The 21437-nt window shown below is 38.2% G+C and overlaps 1 protein-coding gene across 1 annotated transcript; it reads left to right on the forward strand.

Annotated features, from left to right (window-relative positions):
- The first annotated feature begins 5635 nt into the window (after positions 1–5635).
- On the forward strand, positions 5636–17767 carry LOC139148546 (uncharacterized). The gene is made up of 11 exons (XM_070720033.1): positions 5636–5933; positions 6289–6348; positions 8902–9042; positions 9668–9754; positions 10907–11262; positions 11946–12171; positions 13168–13341; positions 14541–14741; positions 15417–15542; positions 16814–16984; positions 17604–17767. The coding sequence occupies exons 1-11, from the start codon at positions 5636–5638 to the stop codon at positions 17765–17767; spliced, it is 2004 nt and encodes a 667-aa protein (XP_070576134.1).
- Positions 17768–21437: the final 3670 nt, after the last annotated feature.

The raw sequence follows: 21437 nt of genomic DNA on the forward strand, positions 1-21437 counted from the left end.
AGAATGCTCTCGTGACGTCTAAAACCGTTGTTTGCTGGCGATGCATGGTCAATGGCCGAGGCAGTGCCGATACGTTCATGCCACGATTATGCAGGTGCCCATGAGCTGCATTATTTCCTGTCGGGTCGGGGCGATGAAACTAAATCGCAATTGACCCATCTCTGTCGGATTTGACCAAAAAGAGACACTTGAAATAGATTATAGCATCAAATGTTGACATTCAGACTGAAACATGATGAAGGGTCTGAAGATCGCCGTGATGTCGTTATTCTCTATACGTTTTTCTGAGCTTGTTTTTTACTAAATTGCTCTAATATTATCTGACGTTTTTTGATCAATTTTTCTTTCCCAACCAGGGCACAACATTACCTTTTTTACTTTCATAGCAACCTAGGATTCATTTAATTCGCAGATTACATGTAAAAGACTCTTATGTTCTTCCTCGATTGTCTGTGACTGATTTTGCTTTCCCGATATCGATATTGCGTTCGCACTCACATGTCTTGAACCTTACGTCATTCACTGAAATAGTTTTCGGACAAACTCAAGAAATTCGACAACTACTAACGAATAATCGGCAAAATTTACAGAGACTAGCAATAATATTTATGGTCATTTTACCATCTTTAGCTAAGCGGATTCGCTTGGCGGAAGCAGTATCTAACGATCTGAGTTCCCAGTTTTACCCTACCGTGTGAGTGTGAGATCATAATCTTACGATGTTCCGAGTGGCCTGGAAATTTTTTATAATATACAATAAATTGACCCTATCAAAATTACTCTGTTTTACATTGCTTGGATATTGATATTTTTTTCTATACTTTTTGACTTTTGATTTTTTTATTCTCCATTAGCGGCAGCACATGTACGGTTACAACTGTCATGTGATGACCGGAGTGCGATTGTAAAGTTGTCGGGAACAGTTGTTGTTCAGAAGAAAAATCATTTTGTAGTTAGAGGCTGCAGTTCGGGATTGTTCATGATAAACAACCAATTATACATTTCCTATATCTTTGAAACGGGGATTACGGTAATCTTTCTTGTGATGAAAATTTTTTGAACGTGTTTGCAATGTGTTCCCACGATAAGTGTAAACTGATTCTTTGTCAGTAAAAATCGTCAGAAATGGTCCAGTAACCATGGTAAAATAGACACAGATGAAAAAATCATTGCGAGGAAGATAGTAAGAAATTCACATTGCAATATTTGCTGTCGTATTTCTCAGCAGGAATAACCCATTTTTACACTTGTATAAGAAGAGCAAGCAGGTGTTCGGCGGTCAATTACTTCTATCATAACAATCTTGATCGCAGCTATTTGGCGAGAAGACAGCGGGTACTTAAAATCTCGCAAAATTATTGACATCATGTCTTTGTATTGACAATTTTCGATCGGAGGCAGTTCAAATCAACAGCCGTGGTATATTAGGAATCGTGTTTATCACTGGACACCGAACTACCTGGTATCAACAGTACGTTATGTACCATCGGCGGTAACACATTGGTCGTAATCTTGTCTAATTCTGCCCCGCCTTTTCCACCGTCCTGAAAAAGCTATAATTTTTTTACCCTGACATATAATACAGCGACCTTGCACACTAATGATCATTCCAATGATTCTGTTGGGGCTTGTTGGCTTTTTAATTGGCTCCGTGGCCCCGGTAAGATTTTTTTCAATACGATACACAGTTTGAATTTTTTTCAACGTAAATTTAGTATATTGCCAGTTTGTTGGGTAAAGTTGTCTGGAATGAAAGTTTGAGTTGACGCTGACAGAGTAGACGTCGAGCCCGGTACATTTGACTGAGATCCGGTCGGTTTGGGGTCGTTTAGTCCGGAAACCTGTAGAGTTTTGTATGATCATCGTTCGGAATTAAGGTGAATTTTTTTTGTCAAAGTAATTCAGTAACAATGTATGCCAGATTCCTTGTGTTGTTTTTGTCACTGTCATACGCGTATACGGACGGTTTTCGATTAAAAACTGTAAAAATATCCAGTGCTCGTAAATGCGTTCATAGTTTATTCAGTGACTGTTTACGCAGCAGTCGTCGATTCGACTAGGATTTGCCACCACGTAACAACTGTAAACACCGCGTCAACAGTCAATACGAAAATTTTGTGCTGAATCGAGTAAGATAATAATTGGCTTGCAGTGGGAAAGGTCAGTCCATCATCCGTCAAAGTTTTTGAGCCAAAAAATCTCCACTGTGCACCAACTACATGAGTGGCTGTTATAGTTGTACATGTAGTTCCATGGGCTTTCCTCTGTCCCTTGTTAGGAGCTATGTTCAAAGTGCGTCAAGCTACGAATATCGGTGAAGTACCGGGTACATTGATTTTGTTCAAAGCCACTGCCTGTTTGTTCCCCGTGTTGTTTTTTTGTGTTCCTAATGTTGGTTGGCTCTAATGCGTACAAACATAGCAGTCGGGATTAAGATTTCCTGGATAAATAGATACACTCATGGTTTATTCCGCCTCTGACGCAAAGGTACACATTGTTTTACATGTGCCACTCCTAGGCCCTGGGATCGATTTCCATACCTTTAACGCAAGATTGTCAAGGGCAGTACTAAGTTTAAGACCAAAACACCAAAGGTTGGTAGAATATATCTTTATTAGCAATACAACGAAACACCTACCCACCCCTGGGGACGGACATTTAGACAACACCCTGCACTGTAAAGTTAAGTGTTCAAGGATAGAACACCAATTAAACGCCATTTTGTAACACTTTTTGAACGCGTCTAGACGTTCAGAAATTTAACACTACGTGTTCAACCAACGTTCAATTTTGAACACACGTGTGCAGATTTTGAACGCTACGTGTTCATCAGACATGATATTGAACACCATGGTGTTCCATATCTGAACACACGTTGCACATCAAATGTGTTCAAACAATTGAACGCATTTACGCGTTCAAAGGGCTGTAACACTTTTTGAACGCACGGACGCCGTTCAACGATAAGTGTGTTAAAGGTTAGAACACATGATGCGCGCTTGTTGAACACCTTTAATTTTGGGCGTTCAGGGTGTGTTCAAGCCTTGAAATAACATTACAGACCACTGATATTCAGAAAACTTATTTTATTCTAAAAATACACAAAGCATTTCTAGAGTAAAATACAATTACTGTAAAATGGGCAAATAAACATTGCCAATTTGTATGTAAAGTTTGTCAGAGGAAAATACAAACGGTGTTAACACCCTTCAATCAAAAACATAAGCAATAAAAAATCCCCATCAACACTGTAGATCGTTTTAAAAAATATGAACAAAGTAATGAAAGCTCAAAATTTGGCTTACTTATTGTGTTGAAAACACGTATATGTATGAAATGCATACTTCATTGTTGTAAGATGGTTTCTTAAGACATTTCCTCTTGTATAGACAATTGTAAATTTTGAAGAAAAAAAAAGTTAGTCGAGGCTTCTCTAGTGCACATGGTATATAGTTGTCCACACTAAAGTAAACACAACATGTCAAGTTGTCAAAGTGTCATAGTGTCAAAAATGACGAAAATTGCCATGAAATATAAAAGTTTGAATATTTCATCACAACTAGCACAAATTTTACTAGGGCCATTCTTAGGGACATGTTTACCAAATATTGAAGACGTCAGTAAAAGAGAAGAAGATTTTTGCCAAAAATAGCAAAATTAGCCTCAAAAATATAAATTTGCATAGTTCATCATAATTTGAACATATGTGATTAGGGTAATCCCTGGGGACCTGTAATCCAAATATTAAAGGATTTGTACAGGCTGTTTTAAAGAAAAACCTTGGGATGTACAAATTTGAGGACAATACTACACATCCACCTATTTAGCTGACCGCAAAGCTAAAAACCAGTTGCTAAGAACAAGAGACGTGTTAAGCTACATTACAAAATTCTCTAAGGTTTGGTAGCATGCTATGATCAACTAAATTTTATAAGGGCATAAGCTTCCAAGACGTTAAGTCTCCTTCATCAGATGCAAGGGGGAATGAAAAATTGAAGCAGAAAGTGACAGAAAATTCAGAGTGAAACTTTCACAAAATTCAGTAATTCAGAGTGGACATTTTTACTCTGAATTTTCCGTCGCTTTCAGCTTTAATTTTTCATTCCACCCTTGCATCTGATAAGGAGACTACACGTCTGTGAAAGCTTATTCTCCGGCAACATTTAGTTGATCATAGCATGCTACCAAAGCTTAGATTAATTCAGAAAAAATACAGAAACTTATCAAAATTCAGTTACTGACCCTTGGAGGTTTAAATCTACATTAGAGATGAACTGAGGTTCTCAAGCTAGTTTCCAGACAGCTACCTGTACACTCATCTTCTTCATTATCTGTACAACCAGCTTCTGTAACAACTCTTCGATCTTCAGTTAAATCCAACTTTTTACATCCTGAAAATAATGCAACAATAGGTAATAAGGCGAGATGAGACTTTACATGAAAGACAAGGAGCTGATTAGGTAAAGGAAAAGGGGAGACTTTCATATACAGTGCCTCTTTTCAATACTGTTAGAAAATATTGGCTTCTTCTTGTCATCAATTGAATAAAATAAAAAAGCCAAACTCTCATATGCTGAAACAATACATTGTATACTCTACTATGTTTAATTGATGTTTTACATGCGATTGTCTCTACTAAAAGACATGTGTCAGCTGTGATTACGCAGCGGTACTATGCAAGGCGTATCGATCGCGCTCAGGTCAAGGGTTATCGCTACAGTTGAGTTGAGATGACCCTTGACCCGAGTGAGATCGATCGATAGGCCATGGCCAAAAGTACCACCGCGTATTCACAGCTAGTTGTTGGTATACCAGCCACTGAAAGAAAAAAGCTTTTTTTCACGGAGTTAAGCTATTTCAAAGTACAATACGATTAATTTCGAAGTATAAAAATACAGATGCTTAAAAATCCTATACCTTTTACTATTTTGGAGAGAAAACTTACCCTTTCTGGTCTTACTCCGTACGATCACGACTTCAGGGTGCGCTTACAAGAAAAAATGTCGCAACTTCCGTTTTGATGCATCATGGGATAGGAAAAGGCACCAAACTTGAACACCAAGTGTTTAGAAATAGAACGCCTCTTGCACGCCGATGTTAAAAGTAAAACGTTCATGGTGGTTTTCTGATTTTCTTTTCAAATTTTCAAAATTTCAACACGTAATAAACGTGTAAAATTATTTTGTATACTTTCTTTTTTAGAAAAAACATGCTTTCAGCAATTGTAGACCTGAAATATTTTTCACTTTAGTGGGAAATTCGTCACACCAAAATCCGTGTACGTTTGTCGGACAGCGAGGCAGTAGTAAATTTAATATAGCCATTGTAAAGTAAAATAAACAAAAGATTGTTAATTGTTTTACAGTATTGTAAAATTTCTGTGATGCTGAGTTTTTGAACACTTGAAGGAGATGGTTGTTAACACTACGTGTTCAGGTTTAGAACATCATTGTTAATAATATGAACACTAGTGTTAACAATATGAACACTAGCCGTTCAAATTTGAACACTGACACGTACATTTTGAACGCGTAAAGACGCGTCTAGCGTCCGCTATTTTTACAGTGTGTGGTGTGACCAGAACACCGAACTAAACGCCGAACTATATCCTGTCTTCGGTTCGGTCATTATCACAATGGACGGTGTTCAAGTAAGAAGCTCTCGCGATCGTGGCAACAATTGGTCACAGGAAGAGATCAGGCTACTAATTTCAATCTGGAGAGACGAAAACGTCATCCGTATGATGGACGGCACGTCGAGGGATCGGCAAGTGTATGAAGACGTCGCTACCAAGGCCAGGGAGAAGGGACTCGAGAGGACAGCGGAACAATGCCACCAAAAATCAAACGGTTGCGAGCTCAGTTCAAGTCCGTGTCAGACAACAACCGTCGTGGTGGCAGAGCTAGAAAAACGATGCCATTTTACGATGAGTTGTAGGTAGTAAAGGGAAAGCAACTGGTAGTAAAGGGAAAGCAACTCCACACATCGTTCATATTTGGGTTGTTTGCGTTTTGTGTATGATATTGTGTATAATATAAGTGTATATCATGTTTGGCTGTTTTATGTAAAATGTTGCTTAGCCATGGCGAGACGTACCCGTAATCTACGTGTCTTGTGTTAATCCACACTGGAGCGGATAGACTACTGTGACACTACGATCCTTTGGCGCTACGTTTCGAAAACAGAGTTTTCTTCATCAGTCGCTTAAATTCATTTTTGATTGGTGAGACGTGTTGAATGGTTGATTGTTTTTATTTGGTAATATGTTGTTCCATTTACGTTTGTTAGGGAAGCTAGAATGTCTACTGTTTGATCTTGTTGTGTTTGTGTGGGTTCGTGTGAACCTGAGTTTGAGCTATTATAGTTTTTGTGAAGTCTGGCGCTTATAAGTGTGTCGCCTATATTTCTGTTCCTTCTATATGCGATTATTGGTTGGTTTTGGAACAGTTTTTTAGTGTTTCGTCTTTTTCAAGTTCACTCCAGTTTTATGTCAGGGCTTGCTTGATTTTTGTCGTGTCGATGTACGGGCTATACGTTGTTATGAAGACTATTGTATTGTTGGTGGCGTTATCTCTTTCTTTTTGTTGTTCAAGCAGTCTTTTCCTGCTTTTATGATCTGTCTCTCTGATAATGCGTTCTATTTCATTTTTTTTTATATTGTCGGTCTTGTTATTTTTCACTAAATTTTTTCACTAAATTGTGTGACTTTCTGTGTAAAATCGGTTTCGTTGTTACGTGTTCTGATGTATCGTAATGTTTCACCTTTGATCAGACCTTTGAATGTTGCTGCCGGATGGCATGAGTTTCTTTGTAAGAACTGGAAAGTATCTGTTGATTTTGTGTGTGTCTTGATGTCGAGAATATTCTCTTTGTTGTATCGACGACCTTTGTAGATAGTCAGGTCTAAATATATGATTTCTTGAGAGGAGCTTTCAAACGAAAATTTGAAAGTAGGAAGCATTTTGTTGATGTTTGATATGAATTCATTGAGTTCGTGTTGTGTTCCGATGAAAATCAGAAAAACATCGTCCCTGAACCTCAGCCAGGTCGGTATTTGTTGTTTGCATTTCAGTATTATTCTCATTTCTGTCTCGTGAAATGTAATATCTGCTATTTCTGGCGAACAACCCCATCGAGATTATTTCCGTGTAAGAGCATCCCCATATTTGCCGGTAGAATTCATCGTTGAATTCAAATGTGTTGTTTATTAAGATTATTTCTAGCAGAGCTACCATGTATTTCGTTGGTGGTTACTTGATTATGTAATTGTTTGATGATCTTTCCTGATTTAATGCTCTGCCGACTGATTCAATTGCCTCATTATGTGGTGTAGTCGTGAACATGGAAATTACATCCAGTGTTACTAGTGTCGCATTGGCCGGAACTTTGACTGTCTCAATTTTCGGTATAAGAGTCTGATCTTAACATGAAATAGATACCGACATCAGACGGGGCGAGGCTAACAATATTCTCTCCTAGTAAATTTCTTCGTCGAAGGCTTCTCGATTGGTTGACAGAACACAAAAAGAGCGTAGACAGCAGCTGCATGAACGTTCTCTAGCCAAGATATCGCTGAGGGCGCTTGACCCGAACTAAATTCATACCTTGTGTATGACGTGTAAACGTGAGATCGCTTAGATCGCTGATAAGGAATATTTACAGAACGACTAATCAGATTCCCTCAGGTTTAAAAAAATACACGTGTAAACCCACCTTATTTTAAGAGAAGACTCGCTGGTGAGTTCGTTGTTGACTTTTTCAAAGTTAATCCGGTGATAATCTGGTGACAGCGTCCACAGATTAGTAATTTACCCTTGCTCACCCCGGCGCATTAGGCAATCAAACGCACCAGATAATAGAACCATGGTCCCTCCACTTTGTGGAGGGACCGTGATGCAACATAGTTACAAAACTTCGCATAGGAATGTCAAAGGACAAATACGTGACACTGCGAAGGAGAATAAGAAATCGTTACAAAACCAAAGCTAACATGAGACCAAGGCACCAAAGGTTGGCATTATTCTTTATTGGCAATACATCATAGTCAAACGTATTAAAATTAAAATAAACCACAGCGAGAAGAAACCTGCACCGAGACTAAAACCCCCTACCCCCGCACCTCGCCCTGGGGACGTAAATTTCTGCAACCCCTGTGGTGTAGGGCGACGAGGCAAATGGGTCAATATTCTAAGTCGCTTACAGGCATTCGACTAGATGGTTATTGTACAACTTCATTGAACCGAATGGACACATTTGAATACAAAAGAATCGTTTGGTCGTCACGTTGAAGATGCAATGATGAGCATGGCAATGATAAATGAGTCCATATTCCATTTCGAGCGTAGAAAGAACGCCAAGTCAAATATACTTTTCTGTAAAGCCACCTCATACGAATTTAACAATCAACAACTAAATTGTGAGCATGCCTGCCGGTGGAATTTTGAATTCGTTTTAGATTTATAGCGTACCAGAAAATATGGCACCTAATGTTCTCACAGTTAATATCATACATGTGAGGATTCAAAATTTGACAGCTCGTAATTTGGAATTCCATAGATTCACATATATGTCATCACATATTAACTTACACAAGTCTATCCGATACGTCTCCGCTGGCACACACCCTGCAGATGTAGGTTACGCCGCTCTACATGTCAGTAAATGCGTTTCACAATTAATGTAAAGGTAAAGGAGGACGATGTCGGCAATGACCTTGTTTCTCCTTCAAAGTACACCCTCTTCAACCTTTGTCCATCAGGAATTACTTTAAATGACTGCTCCACTTAGAGTCGGATATCATATTCCGAACATGTCACAGCTTATTAGTACTGTAACAACTCAAAGCACACTCGCTAATCGTCTTTGTATTTTTCTTTCATTTTATGCCTTAACCTGTTATAGAGATACAACAACAACAACAACAACAACAACAACAACAACAACAACAACAACAACAACTTGATTGTGTTCAGGCATCCAGCCCATCACATCAATACAACTTAAACAGATATAAGAATTACATAAACAGATTGCACCACTATCGTGAATTTGAAGAGAAAATACATATTTATTATCAATATATCAAGGGTTTTTCCTTAGTTCAAAAGCTTCATAAGTCAAATTTGCTAAATTACATATAATTTTACTGTCATTACTCATGAAAAGTTTGGTTAAAGTTCGTTGACCTGGGTTTCTAGTCGCACAATTCGGCAAAAACTGAATGCGTCTAGATTGTGGTAAAGATTACATTCGAACAGAAAATGAAATTTATCTTCAATATAGAGATACAGTGCATAGAGTTGAAGAAAAAACAAAGCACAGATAAAAAGCAAAAACTTCACAAACCCGTTGTGATCAATTTAGCGAAGTATTCATGTCTTGGTTTCTCTAAACGAAGCAGGATAAAACTTTCTAACCTTTTTAGGCTTTCTCTCGCGATTTCTTCTCAAATGTTCATTGAAAGAAACCTTATGAATCTGAGACTCATAGCTATACACATTTAAAAGCCAACAAAACTTACTTGTCTTTGAATTCTTATCATAAAGAATTCGCCACTTATGAAGTAATGTTTCTTCTATTCTAGTCAATTTTAAACTTACTGATCGTTTACAAGTAATTTGAAGAGGGCCAATTCATCGAACGATGAGTGAATCATTGCGTTTGACAGTTCTGGCTGCCGTGTTTTGGTTATCGCAGCCGTTGATTGCAGAGTATGACTCGTCAAAAGTAGACGGAGAACAACTTCGCAGCAGAGGTAATGATATACGTTATTATAAATCTGACGACAACAGTCTACATGTTTGCTCATACTGACGTTGTTAGGATATCGTGATCTATTTACTCAATAATATATGAGACTGCTTGCCCATGCTTCATTCGTCGTGATTTACATAAAATATCACGCTCAGTAGATCTGAAGTCGCTATTTATTTAGCAATATTTTCCGAACTAAGTCTAGGAAGAGACCTTCAGTGATCAGCAAAAGGACCTGCGGCTCGCCGTGAGCGGCATTTGCCGATATCGTGAACTTCGCAAATGTATTTTGACTTGTTTACTTATTATTCAGAGACACAAGATATGACCTGGATTGTAGAGGGACCGTGATATAACTAATTTCAACATTACCTTTTCATTATTCCAGAAAGAAGGGCCTTGGGTGACTGTGGCGGTTTTACACTGACACGTCCGGCGAGCTGGCGTCGCCAAACTATCCTAGTTATTATACCAACGACCAGCATTGCAACTATACTATAAGTGTACCGTTTGATGTGTTCATAGTGGTAGGACTTCTTATTAACATACTTCAGACCATAGTTCAAACGGTAGGGTAATTATACGGTAATGCAACTGATTAATTTAAAAAAATCGCAGTCACACTGCCCCATTTTAACAATACACCACACCCAGGGACGGTATATACACGAGATGTTAACCAGTTGACTCATATGCACGAGGTATAGCGAGTGCATCATTAAGTGCACTGGTCATTCTTGTTTGTTTGCACAGCTCGTTTTGAACTGCTATAGACCCGGTACATGGCGTTTACTTTCCACTAGCAGTTACCGTAATCAAATCATACCAAATAATTTCACTGCAACATGGCCATACAAGCTACAGCAGTGACCGTATCAGAATATAAATTCACCGACTGAGACTTTGAATGTATAGTGAAAAAACCGAACCAAACCAAACTGAACGATACCAAAACGTTGCGAACCCTCTAAACCCTGTTTATGTAACTTCCAACAGTTTATGACGTACACTATTTCCTTTATTCTACTTGCAATATTCCTTAACCAAATGAAAGCAATAAAACGAAACAGAATAAACATACAACCTATAGTTGTCGTTACATCTTCCACAGGGAATTAACTTTTTGCATTTTATTTTACCTTTTGACGTGGAGCTCCAATTCTGACGTTCGACCTCGAGGAAAACGACAAGGATTACGTTGATGTTTATGACGGAGACGTGTACGACTCGCAGTACAGAATAGGAAGGTACTCCGGGACAGAAATACCGGGCATTATCCAGTCAACCGCCTCCAGCCTCCTCCTGGTATTCTTTTCCGACGACAGCACAACGGCGCGAGGGTTCTACGCCAAGTACAGCACCATGCAAGGTCAAACATCGTACGGACAGTGTGGTGGCGATCACTACACAGACATGGGGTCTTTCACCTCCCCGTCGTACCCTTCGGATTACCCTATGCATAGGGAATGTTATTATCTCATCTCCCTGGCAACGGGGAGCACTATAAGAGTAAGATTTTTGTAATTCAGTGGCATGAATCACGGCAAGCGTATAGAGTTTATGTTCAGGAATTACGAAACAGTCAATGAGGAGAAAGTAAACGATAAAATTAATTTTAAGATCATGACAGGACAACCTGCGATAATAATTAAAGGGGAAAATCACCAACGCTAATTTTTCATATGTGCTAGCTTTGGTTCCGGAAAAGCCATTTTCACTGTTCATAACTCACTCGATTTTTTACAAAACGCACAAAAATAGAGGCTGAATTTGCAGTTTAAGGCTTCATCAACTTAATGTATTTGAATCATGGGAAAAAAGCGCCAAGCTTGGCGCTTTCATCACATACTATAGCGGGGACCATCTTCTGATAGCTCATTGTCATTCACGTTCACGCCAGCCTGGGTAACCTTTCCCTTTAAAATAGATAGATTTTATCATTTATGGCTTTATTAGCCTTTTCCAATTTTCATTTGTGCAAGTCAATTTTCTGTTTATCAAACCCATGTCAAGTGTTTTCCTGGTTAATCCGTACGATGTGTGAACATATGTCTAATATCTATCACAATATATGAGAGAGAGAGAGAGAGAGAGAGAGAGAGAGAGAGAGAGAGAGAGAGAGAGAGAGAGAGAGAGAGAGATCGTATTTTGATTAACGACTTAGTAAATTGAAATTCTCTGTCTGTTTCAAGCTCGAGTTTCTGGAGTTTGCAACCGAAAGTACTTTTGACTACGTTGAGGTGCACGACGGGAGTGATATCCAAGCCACAAGTCTTGGAAAATACAGTGGAACATCTCTACCATCCCCTATCATATCCACGAGTTCCAGTCTCTACATTAAGTTTCGTTCGGACGGAAGTAATCAGCTCCGAGGTTTCTACGCGGTGTACAGCGTTGCGACTTCCAAGACGTATTCTGGTGAGTTAGAAGGGCAGTAACTTCTTCAAGAACTCCCATTTCGTCCATTGCGTCTTCGTATAATCTTATATTTTAGCATAGCGTTACCTGCATAGCGTTACCTGCATAGCGTTACCTGTATTTGAACTAACAACAGTGAACAATAAAAATTGATGATGGTCAACCCAGCGTCAGGAACGCAATATGGTTACAGATTGAGTGACCACGAAGATAAGGACACCATGCATACACTGTAGATTATATCAGTGACCATGTAAAATGTAACCTTACAACCTCATGCAAACTTCCGAGAAGCATTTAACCTTGAACGATGTTGACCTACGTGAAGTACATTTGATTTTGTTCCTATTGGTGCTCTACTTCGTGAACTTCTATTTTGATAAAACGGTTGTTATCTACTGCTTCAAACTATAAACATGACTGCAAAACACTATACGAGAACTCTGTCTAAATTCACCCTACTCAACTTTACGCCTCCTTCATGAAACCATATCTTTGGTCAAAATGTTAAAATCTAGCAGAATACGGTACGCATCATAATCAATTGAATATTATTACTTCGTACTTGATTTAATTTGTGTTATTATTTATAACGCTCTGCTTTAGCATCGAGGACAATATTTCTATCTATCTATCTATCTATCTATCTATCTATCTATCTATCTATCTATCTATCTATATATATATATATATATATATATATATATATATATATATATATATATATATATATATATATATATATATATTCAGCACCAAGGATAGTAATACTAACTTAAACATTTTCAAAGAAAACATTTGTCAATAATATGAATCCAAAGCACCACTCAAGAACGGGTGATATTTTTTGGCAAGTAAATGCCAAAAGGTACAGTTTATGGGATTTTAATGAGGAACATGTACTAACACCCTACTTGACCAAGCATTGGCACAGCATAAAACTACTAGCCAGCCAAGGACGATTTTGAAATAGAATAGCAATTTTCTTCTTTATAGTCTGTGGCGATGACTTAGTCTCAGCATACGGAGGCACCATTCAGTCACACGAATCATATCCTAGCTACTACGACGTCAATCTGCAATGTTCGCTGATAATCCCCATCCAACACTCATTTAACCAAATCTACCTGAGGTTCACCGACATAGATTTATTCTATGCACACTCTGAAGGTAGGTTGCGATATCATATGATTTTTTTATCAAAGTGTTTACATCAAATTCCACGACATGGTTCATGTATAATGACCGCCACCGTTGTAAAGTGCTCATCGACTTTATAAATGCTTTTGTGTATGACGATTAATTCTCTAGAGACAAGCTGGAGGGCTTCATACGCTAACGACAACACTGCTTGTTGGACAACTTTGACAACATTTTGCCAAATCAAGTGCTATCACAGAAAATGTAAATCAGAAAGACTCCAGTAGCAACTTACATACTGATCATCTTTGATGTGCTCTTTGTACAAAACTTGAACGTACAGGATTCGATTGCACTGCTGGGTTGCGGTGACATGATGACATTCTTCTCATGAATTCTTTAACATTGATCTATTTTCCTTTCAAGTTCAAGACTAAATCGTTTGCTCAGACTTTCCGCACAGAAAGTTTAAACTTCCTTATGAATGAAGGATAAAAATCAGGGGTCACAGTGCAAAATGTGGTCTAGAGTAACAAACTAGTCAACAATGACCACCACTTGAAATTCTAAATTGCCACCATATATCTCTGTTTTTACTCAGTGAAAAAAAAATAAAAAAAGGAATGCGATAATCCGATGAAAATTTTATTTACTTAATGTGCTTCAAACTTGAGCTCAAACAAGTGTGGGAGACAAAAATATACTGTAAAAGTTTGAGCGTAGACAGTATTTTTCGCCCTCGATTGTTCATGGTTTGAGTCGGAGGCGTTTGCATATTTGTTTCCCATCATTGCCATAATTTCTATTCTGATGTTAAGGTAGTATGCGCCTCGAAAGTGAGAGACTTGTACTCAAACTTTCATCAAGGCACTTTTCAACCATTATCTGTCAAAATCAAAAGTATATAGAAAAATAGGGGGTAACCGTGCAAATTTTGGTACAGTAACTAGAGAAACAAATTACCGTAGATGTACCGATATTTCAAATTTAAAATGGCCGCCATCCCCGTGCTTACTCTTCCAAGTTTCGAAAAACTAAGAAGATAAAAAAAAATGTTATGCAAATAGCTTTAAAATGAGCCTCAACAAGTGGTGGTTTAGAAAAGAATAATTGTAAAAGTTTGAGGATTTGAATATACGTCCCCAAGGCGCATTCTACACTTCGTCTACTCTTAGACATGCAACATCAATTTCAATAGCCCGTACCTCTTGCGGCTGGTATTGTTGCAGACTGTAGTGGGTCTGACGTCATCACAGTGACAGACAGCACTGGGACTGTGTCTCACACTATCTGTGACAACGACTACCTACCCAGCATCGAGACTCTGGCCGACCTCCCCAGCCTAAACGTGACTTTTGAGAGCACTGGAAGTCACTCAACCTCTTACAAGGGATTCAGCGCCGTATTTGCCCTCTATTACATTCCGAGTGGTAAGTTGCACATATGTTCTAAGTTCTGTTTTCACTCTCTCGTATGATATTCGTTATATTATGTGTTTGTTTAGCCAGCCTTACACATTTGCGATGGCTCATTCCGTCCCCAGTCTCTCCTCTCTCACTTCTCTACCTCTCCCTTATAACTTTGAAATTTTTGGTGTGCTCCAGTGTTTTTAGTCTCTCTACTCCGGTCCTGTCCTTCGTATTATGAGCATTTGGCAAAAATTTAGCGTACACTCTTTCGTTTTGATGGGGAATCGAGTGCTGATGTGTTCACTGTAAAGACGTTATACAAAGAGCAAAATGCGCACAATATTGAAACCCCCTTATATATAAATATAACTAAGAATTTTCAAGGCCTAAATTTCCTTGCGAATGAATTACATGCAACAAAATACAGTCACCCAAGCTTACAATCTGCAGTCAGTAAAATTTTCTGGTTTGATTCTCTGTACTTTTATATATCAATGGAACAAATTTATTGTTCAGCTGATAGCAAATAGTCTCGTTTGTACATTCGCCACACAGTGACGACCGGTCCCTCTGATACGAGTGTACGTAACAACGGGTATTCACTGATGAGTGAAGTCTACGGCTATTACGAGAAAAGCAACTGTATTATCAATACAGTGGTGTAGTGAACGTTTCATGTCTATTTTTTCTGCACAGGACCGTGTCACGAAAACGACTTCGCCTGCTCTAGCGGAAGGTGTATCTCCAATGGCCTGCGATGCGACGGCACCAACCACTGCTCCGACAACTCCGACGAAGAGAACTGCTCCGATTCCGAGTCAGGTGCGTGCACGACGGCGTTCTCCAATGATGATGCAGTGAGATACCCAATGTGATGTGATACGCATTAGTCGTGCGTTACTCGGTCTTGTGGATGAGAGCCGACGCTAATGTGTTATTTTGATCTCGATCTATGAGTCATGAACCTGCTCATTCATTAACCGTCATGATTGGAAACATTAATTATTTATCTTCTTTAATCAATGCCTGTTCACGTTACAAAAGACTTTCGCCTTTGCGGTGATAGGCAACAGGGATAAGTGAAATCACACTGGGGTCTAACTATAACCAGAGAGAGATTCACTCTCACATATTTAATCACCACTTCGGAAGAATACGTTTACCGATTCTAGATTCCCTCTTTCATTTACCTGTTTTTCTTATTCACATCATTGCACTCATGCAAAATCATTTATTTTCTTCTCCTTTACAAGTCTTGCTATACTTTGCTCACGCTTACATTGACACAATATCGACCTCTATGAAATTGGATGCGGCAACCTATGAAGTTGTCTTTTTTTTATAAGTAACGACCGAGTAACAAGTAACACAAGAAATTTTGATAGAAGACTGATAATGGCTAGCGTAAATATGTTTGCAATTAAAATTGCTCCTGAGCAGACTTTTATCAAACGACTTGATGACTTTCAAAAAGATATGCGGATAAAATTATTTTGTTAGGGTCTAGTTGTCTTCTAAAGTAACCTGGCATCCTAATTCTGCATTATGCTGAGCCGAAAGTTTATTGGTCTTGCTCATAATTACAAGTCACTTCCACTTTCTGCGCAATGCGTTTCTTCTAAACTTCGCTAGTCAGCTTGCGAATTTCAAACACGCTGCGTCATATAACTTTGTCATGGTTCGATTTCTTGGGATTTCCGCATTTTATTCGAAAAATTGAAATGCTGTAACACTCCAGCTGCATGCGAATGGCACCGCTATCAGCTCTCTATGATTAGCGACTGTCACAGTAACTGTTAACTTTCGAAAGCATAATAGCAGACCCAGTATCAAGTATTAACTTAGCCTTCCAAATACAACGCCATGTTTACAGTATGTGGTATTTTTTGACAAATGAACTCTAGCTTGAACTTGAACTCAAGAGTCATCAATGCCTTTGGAAGTCATACACATCACGACCTGTGTCGACAGGCCGACCAGAAGGCATTTAAACATGATTTTGTGAATAGAACAAGAACAAAAATAAAGCAGTTTATCACCTTCACCTGGACCAGGCGAGTTTTTGAATATTAATTGATTAATTGATTTTCTAGATACCCCTGACATAATCTTGATTGCTGGGTTAGCCTTCGGTGGCGTGGTGCTGTTGCTTATCATCATAGTACTGGTGGCATATTGTTGTTGCTGCAAGGAACCGACGTCCAGCGCCCCAGCGCCCTCATCGACCAACAAGCCGTCCGGGAGCGGTTTAATGCCGCGTCGGGGTAAGTCATGATCAGCGAGTTTGTCAGATCAGCGAGTTTGTCAGATAGCAATGGTCCAGGGCAAGCTGCTTCTTACATCCGTATAACACCTGTTTCTGACAAAATAGGGGGATCTGTGTCCCCATTACGTGGACATGACTTCACGGCGTATAGAAAAACTCCATATATTCAGGGGGACTTTTAAGAAACATTCCGACGTGCGTTCATTTTCATCACATGACAAACTCTTTTTCTCAGGGCAGCCAATTTTAGTCACTGGATACTTATAAGCAGGCGAGAGTGAGGCGTCGTTGTCCTCCTTGCGTGTTGTTCGAAGTTGTGAAATACCAGGTGGATTAGTAAAACCATTCTGTTCATTTGTCGAAAACGCTAGAATACTGCAGCTTTTCAAAAGACTTTCAAGTTTTTCCAGGCAACGCTTGGCAAATAAACCGTTCAGTGGCTGACAGCCATAGAAATTTACAGCACGGAAGTCATCTGAAAGTCAGTGATCTTCTGCTGTTCGCACGTTTAGTCGGGTAGGAGGTTATGAAAATTGCCGACACGTGTGCTTTGCATAACCACCATGAAAGTAGCAAACAGATGCTTTAAATTCATTTCCTCCTCCCACACAGACCAGTGGATCCAACCAGACAGTTTGTCAGCTATGAGAACGCAACGAACAAACAACTTGTCAGCTACGAGAACAAGGCGGACACTGCTGCGCTATTTAAGTCACCAGGAATGCATAGTAATGCTTACGCTGGCTACTACGATGCTGCATATCCCGTACCAGTAGACTGACCTTTAACCTCTGTGGCCTATACATTACTTTCACTGGCACGGATATCGATATACATGCAGTTTTACAAAAGAAGACCACATCGGGACACGTGTCATGAGAAAATTTTTCGTTTGTTTTAGCTTCAGCAATGTATTTTTTATTGTGTGCTGACCTACTTGAATTTGTTACCCTCTTCAATTTTGTCTTTTTTGTTTTTAAGATTTCATTCTGCACTCTGAACTGTCAACACGGAAGAAAGAAGTGTGATGATAGATTGACAGAGTCAAACAAGTTTCAGATTTTAAGAAGTTTGTTCTTGCAAACGTTCCCATGTACGAATGTCATAAGCAGGTGACCGACGATTTACAATTGCTCGTTCAAGTAAAACAAAAGTGTATTTTTACTGACACGACATAACGCTATTTCATTTAATGTTTAATGTTTAATATATTTCTATAGCACTTTTTCTACAATAAAATGTTCAAAAGCGTTTTACATCAAGTAAAACAATAAAAAGTATGCATTCAATAAAAATATAAAACAAGATTTAAACAAAAATCTTCTAAAATGTCCAATAATATTAAAAGTATTCAGTGCAGTTGATAAAATTGTTTAAAAAGAAATGTTTTTAATTTTGATTTAAAAGCCTTAGGTTGAATTTCTGTTATGCACTTTAATTCAAGAGGGAGTGAATTCCATAACCTTGGACCACAAACTGTAAATGCTCCATCATTATACTTGTTGAAAGATCTTGGTACTACAAGATTCATACCGGAATTTATCCGCAGATTATACCTATTAACGCCGACTCTTTCTACCAAGTAACAAATAACACGATTGGAACTAATTTGGAATAATAATTTGGATGGTGAAATATGGTCATTTTACTCTGCCAATGTCAGTTCATCTGCTTTTCTTTTTCCGTTACACACTTGTTTTTATGATTAATTTGTAATATTACAACATTAAGCTATATGGCATCTAACACTTTTGAGAAATTTGAAAAACATGTTAATCCAATTATCCAAATTAGTTCCAATCGTGTTAAATGTACTTCGGTGCCATACCATTTAGAGCCTTAAAGACCTGCAAGATAATTGAAATCACCCTGGCCTTTACTGTAAGCCAGTGTAGTTGGATCAGTGAGTCAGTTACACCATCATACTTTCTCAGATGCATTACCACTCTTGCTGCGTCATTTTGAACACGTTGTAATTGAATAAAATGCTGATTTGGCATGCTGTATAAGATTGAATTGGCGTAGTTGAGGTGGGAGCTAATGAGAGCGTGAACAAGAATTTCAGCAGTGTCTTGATTCAAATAATGACGAATACGTCGGAGGTTGTATAAGCTGTGACTCGCTTTTTTTACAAATCTGGATGACATGGTGCTCCATCGACAAGGTCAAATCAAGATATCCTCCTAAATTACGAACCTTGTTAACAATTTTAATTCTGTCATTACCAATTTGAACATAGTCACAAGTTAATTTTGCGAGCTGTTGTTTGGAGAAACGACGGAATAATTTGTGTGATGAAGGAAATTTATCGTTGTTCGTAAAATGACTTTATGCTTGTGCCTTCTATGTCGCTTCCCCGAAGATTATACGGTACTCATTTATTAAGTTGAACTTTCGTTGAGGTGTATATTTCGGGTTTATCGCCAACCTCGATCGCCAGGTACGACGTCCTTGGCGATCGCCAGGTACGACGACGTCCACTTTGAGCCTTACGACTGGAGCCGTTACGTTACTGAGCCATTATAACGATCGACGGTATCCTCATTCGATTCTTGGGAATAGTTAAAGCTTTAGCGACTCGAAATGTCGTTGGACATGCCTTCTATATTTCCATATCTTGATTTATCGGGTCATCTTTTTGTCAAAATGCCATGAGAGCATGGCATCGATCACGTCAAATCGGTCTGTGTGGCAACGTGCATGTAGGAACGGTACCATTGCAGGAAAAAAAGTTCCGGTTGATGACGTACAACAGCGGTAATATGGATTTCTTATCTGTGCTGGTGTACTTCACACAGGTGGAGATACGGGCCAGTTCATGTGATATATATATATATATATATATATATATATATATATATATATATATATATATATATATATATATATATATATATATATATATATATATATATATATAACACGATTGGAACTAAATTGGGATAATTGGATTGGCAACATTTCTCAAGAATTTTAGAAATTTGTCTAATATTACACCATATTTGTTTACCATCTTAAGAATTTTATTCAAAATTTACGATGCTGTTGAAATGTTATGAGTAAGAATCAGTGCATGATAGTATCTAATGCAATATTGTTCAAAACATATGAACAATATTCATATTTGAATGAAAATATGAGTTTTTTTTGTAGTTTCTTCATTACTGAAACACTAGTAATAATCTCAGTTTGTCACTTTTTCTCGACCAAAATGAAGATTTCGATTGATTTACAGTTAAGTCAGTCAGGGTCATTCAAAATGTGCCTGACTCAATTTTATTTTATGAAGCCTTAAATTCACGAAAAAGTCAAGGGCATTTCAAAATGCCCTGACTCAAAAGTCGTTAAGTAGAGAAATTTTAAGCATTTTGTCTCATTTCTTTAGTACATTTACACAAAATGAACTTTTTTCATGAAAATGAATCCGATGAAAGAGGTATGCAATAATCGTTGTGTTTTCGTTGTTTTGTTCGATGAGAACAATATTTCAAATTTTACACTATTCTATCATTTTGTAAAATTTCAGCTGTAAAAATTTCGATTTCGTTACATTTTCCTAATAATTACTCTCATCCAATTTTCCCAAATTAGTTCCAATCGTGTTATATATATATATATATATATATATATATATTTGATCTTGAAAGTATAGGACGTGCGTTCCAAGCAGATCGACGAATCTTTCGACATATCACTTCACAGCTACTCCATCTTGGCTAACACACACACCGATGCTAACTAATACATGATTAAAAAAGCCTGACAGTGCTTGACCATGCCAAGCCTATGTCAATGAAAGACTCAATGTTCGTTGCATTGAATGGGAACTGGCGTTCGTGACTCCCTTTCGGTCATCCATCCCTTCTCACAATGTCTTCTGTCGGCCGCCGCAGCGCTGTGGCGCAAGTATACTGTGAAAGTTTCTCTAATTGTACTTATTTTTTCCTTTATGGCTCAGAGCAATAAAGTGCGGTTATTTTCTCCCCTTTATCTGGTCACGATTTGGTTCTCCTTGAATAATCTGAAATTATTACTCAATCCAGAGAGTTGGAAGCTTTTCGCCGTCACTATTTTGGATATGCATCTGATTTTAATTGTATGTTACCATAGTGTGCGAACCTCGTTTTGTTGCTACGGAACATTTTGACCGTCATATTAATTGTGACGTCATTCTACTATCTACAAATCATCAAACTCTTTTAAATAGTCGAGGATTGTCCTATTCTTTTTCTCTTTGACTTCACATGTCAATTTGATGCCCTACGGAATTGTGCTTTATTGTGCATATAAAATCTATAAAATTTGTTCTACTCCTACAACAAACCACGTCGACTCAATCTCTGTCATGCGCGGATGAAGTACGAACATTATTTATTTGCGAGTGAGTGGGATTATCATATGGTGACGGCCAGCTGACCTCATTTGTCTTACAGCTAAACAAAGATTTTGAC

The sequence above is a fragment of the Ptychodera flava genome, chromosome 13, assembly GCF_041260155.1.
Source record: "Ptychodera flava strain L36383 chromosome 13, AS_Pfla_20210202, whole genome shotgun sequence".
Classification (NCBI taxonomy): Eukaryota; Metazoa; Hemichordata; class Enteropneusta; family Ptychoderidae; genus Ptychodera; species Ptychodera flava.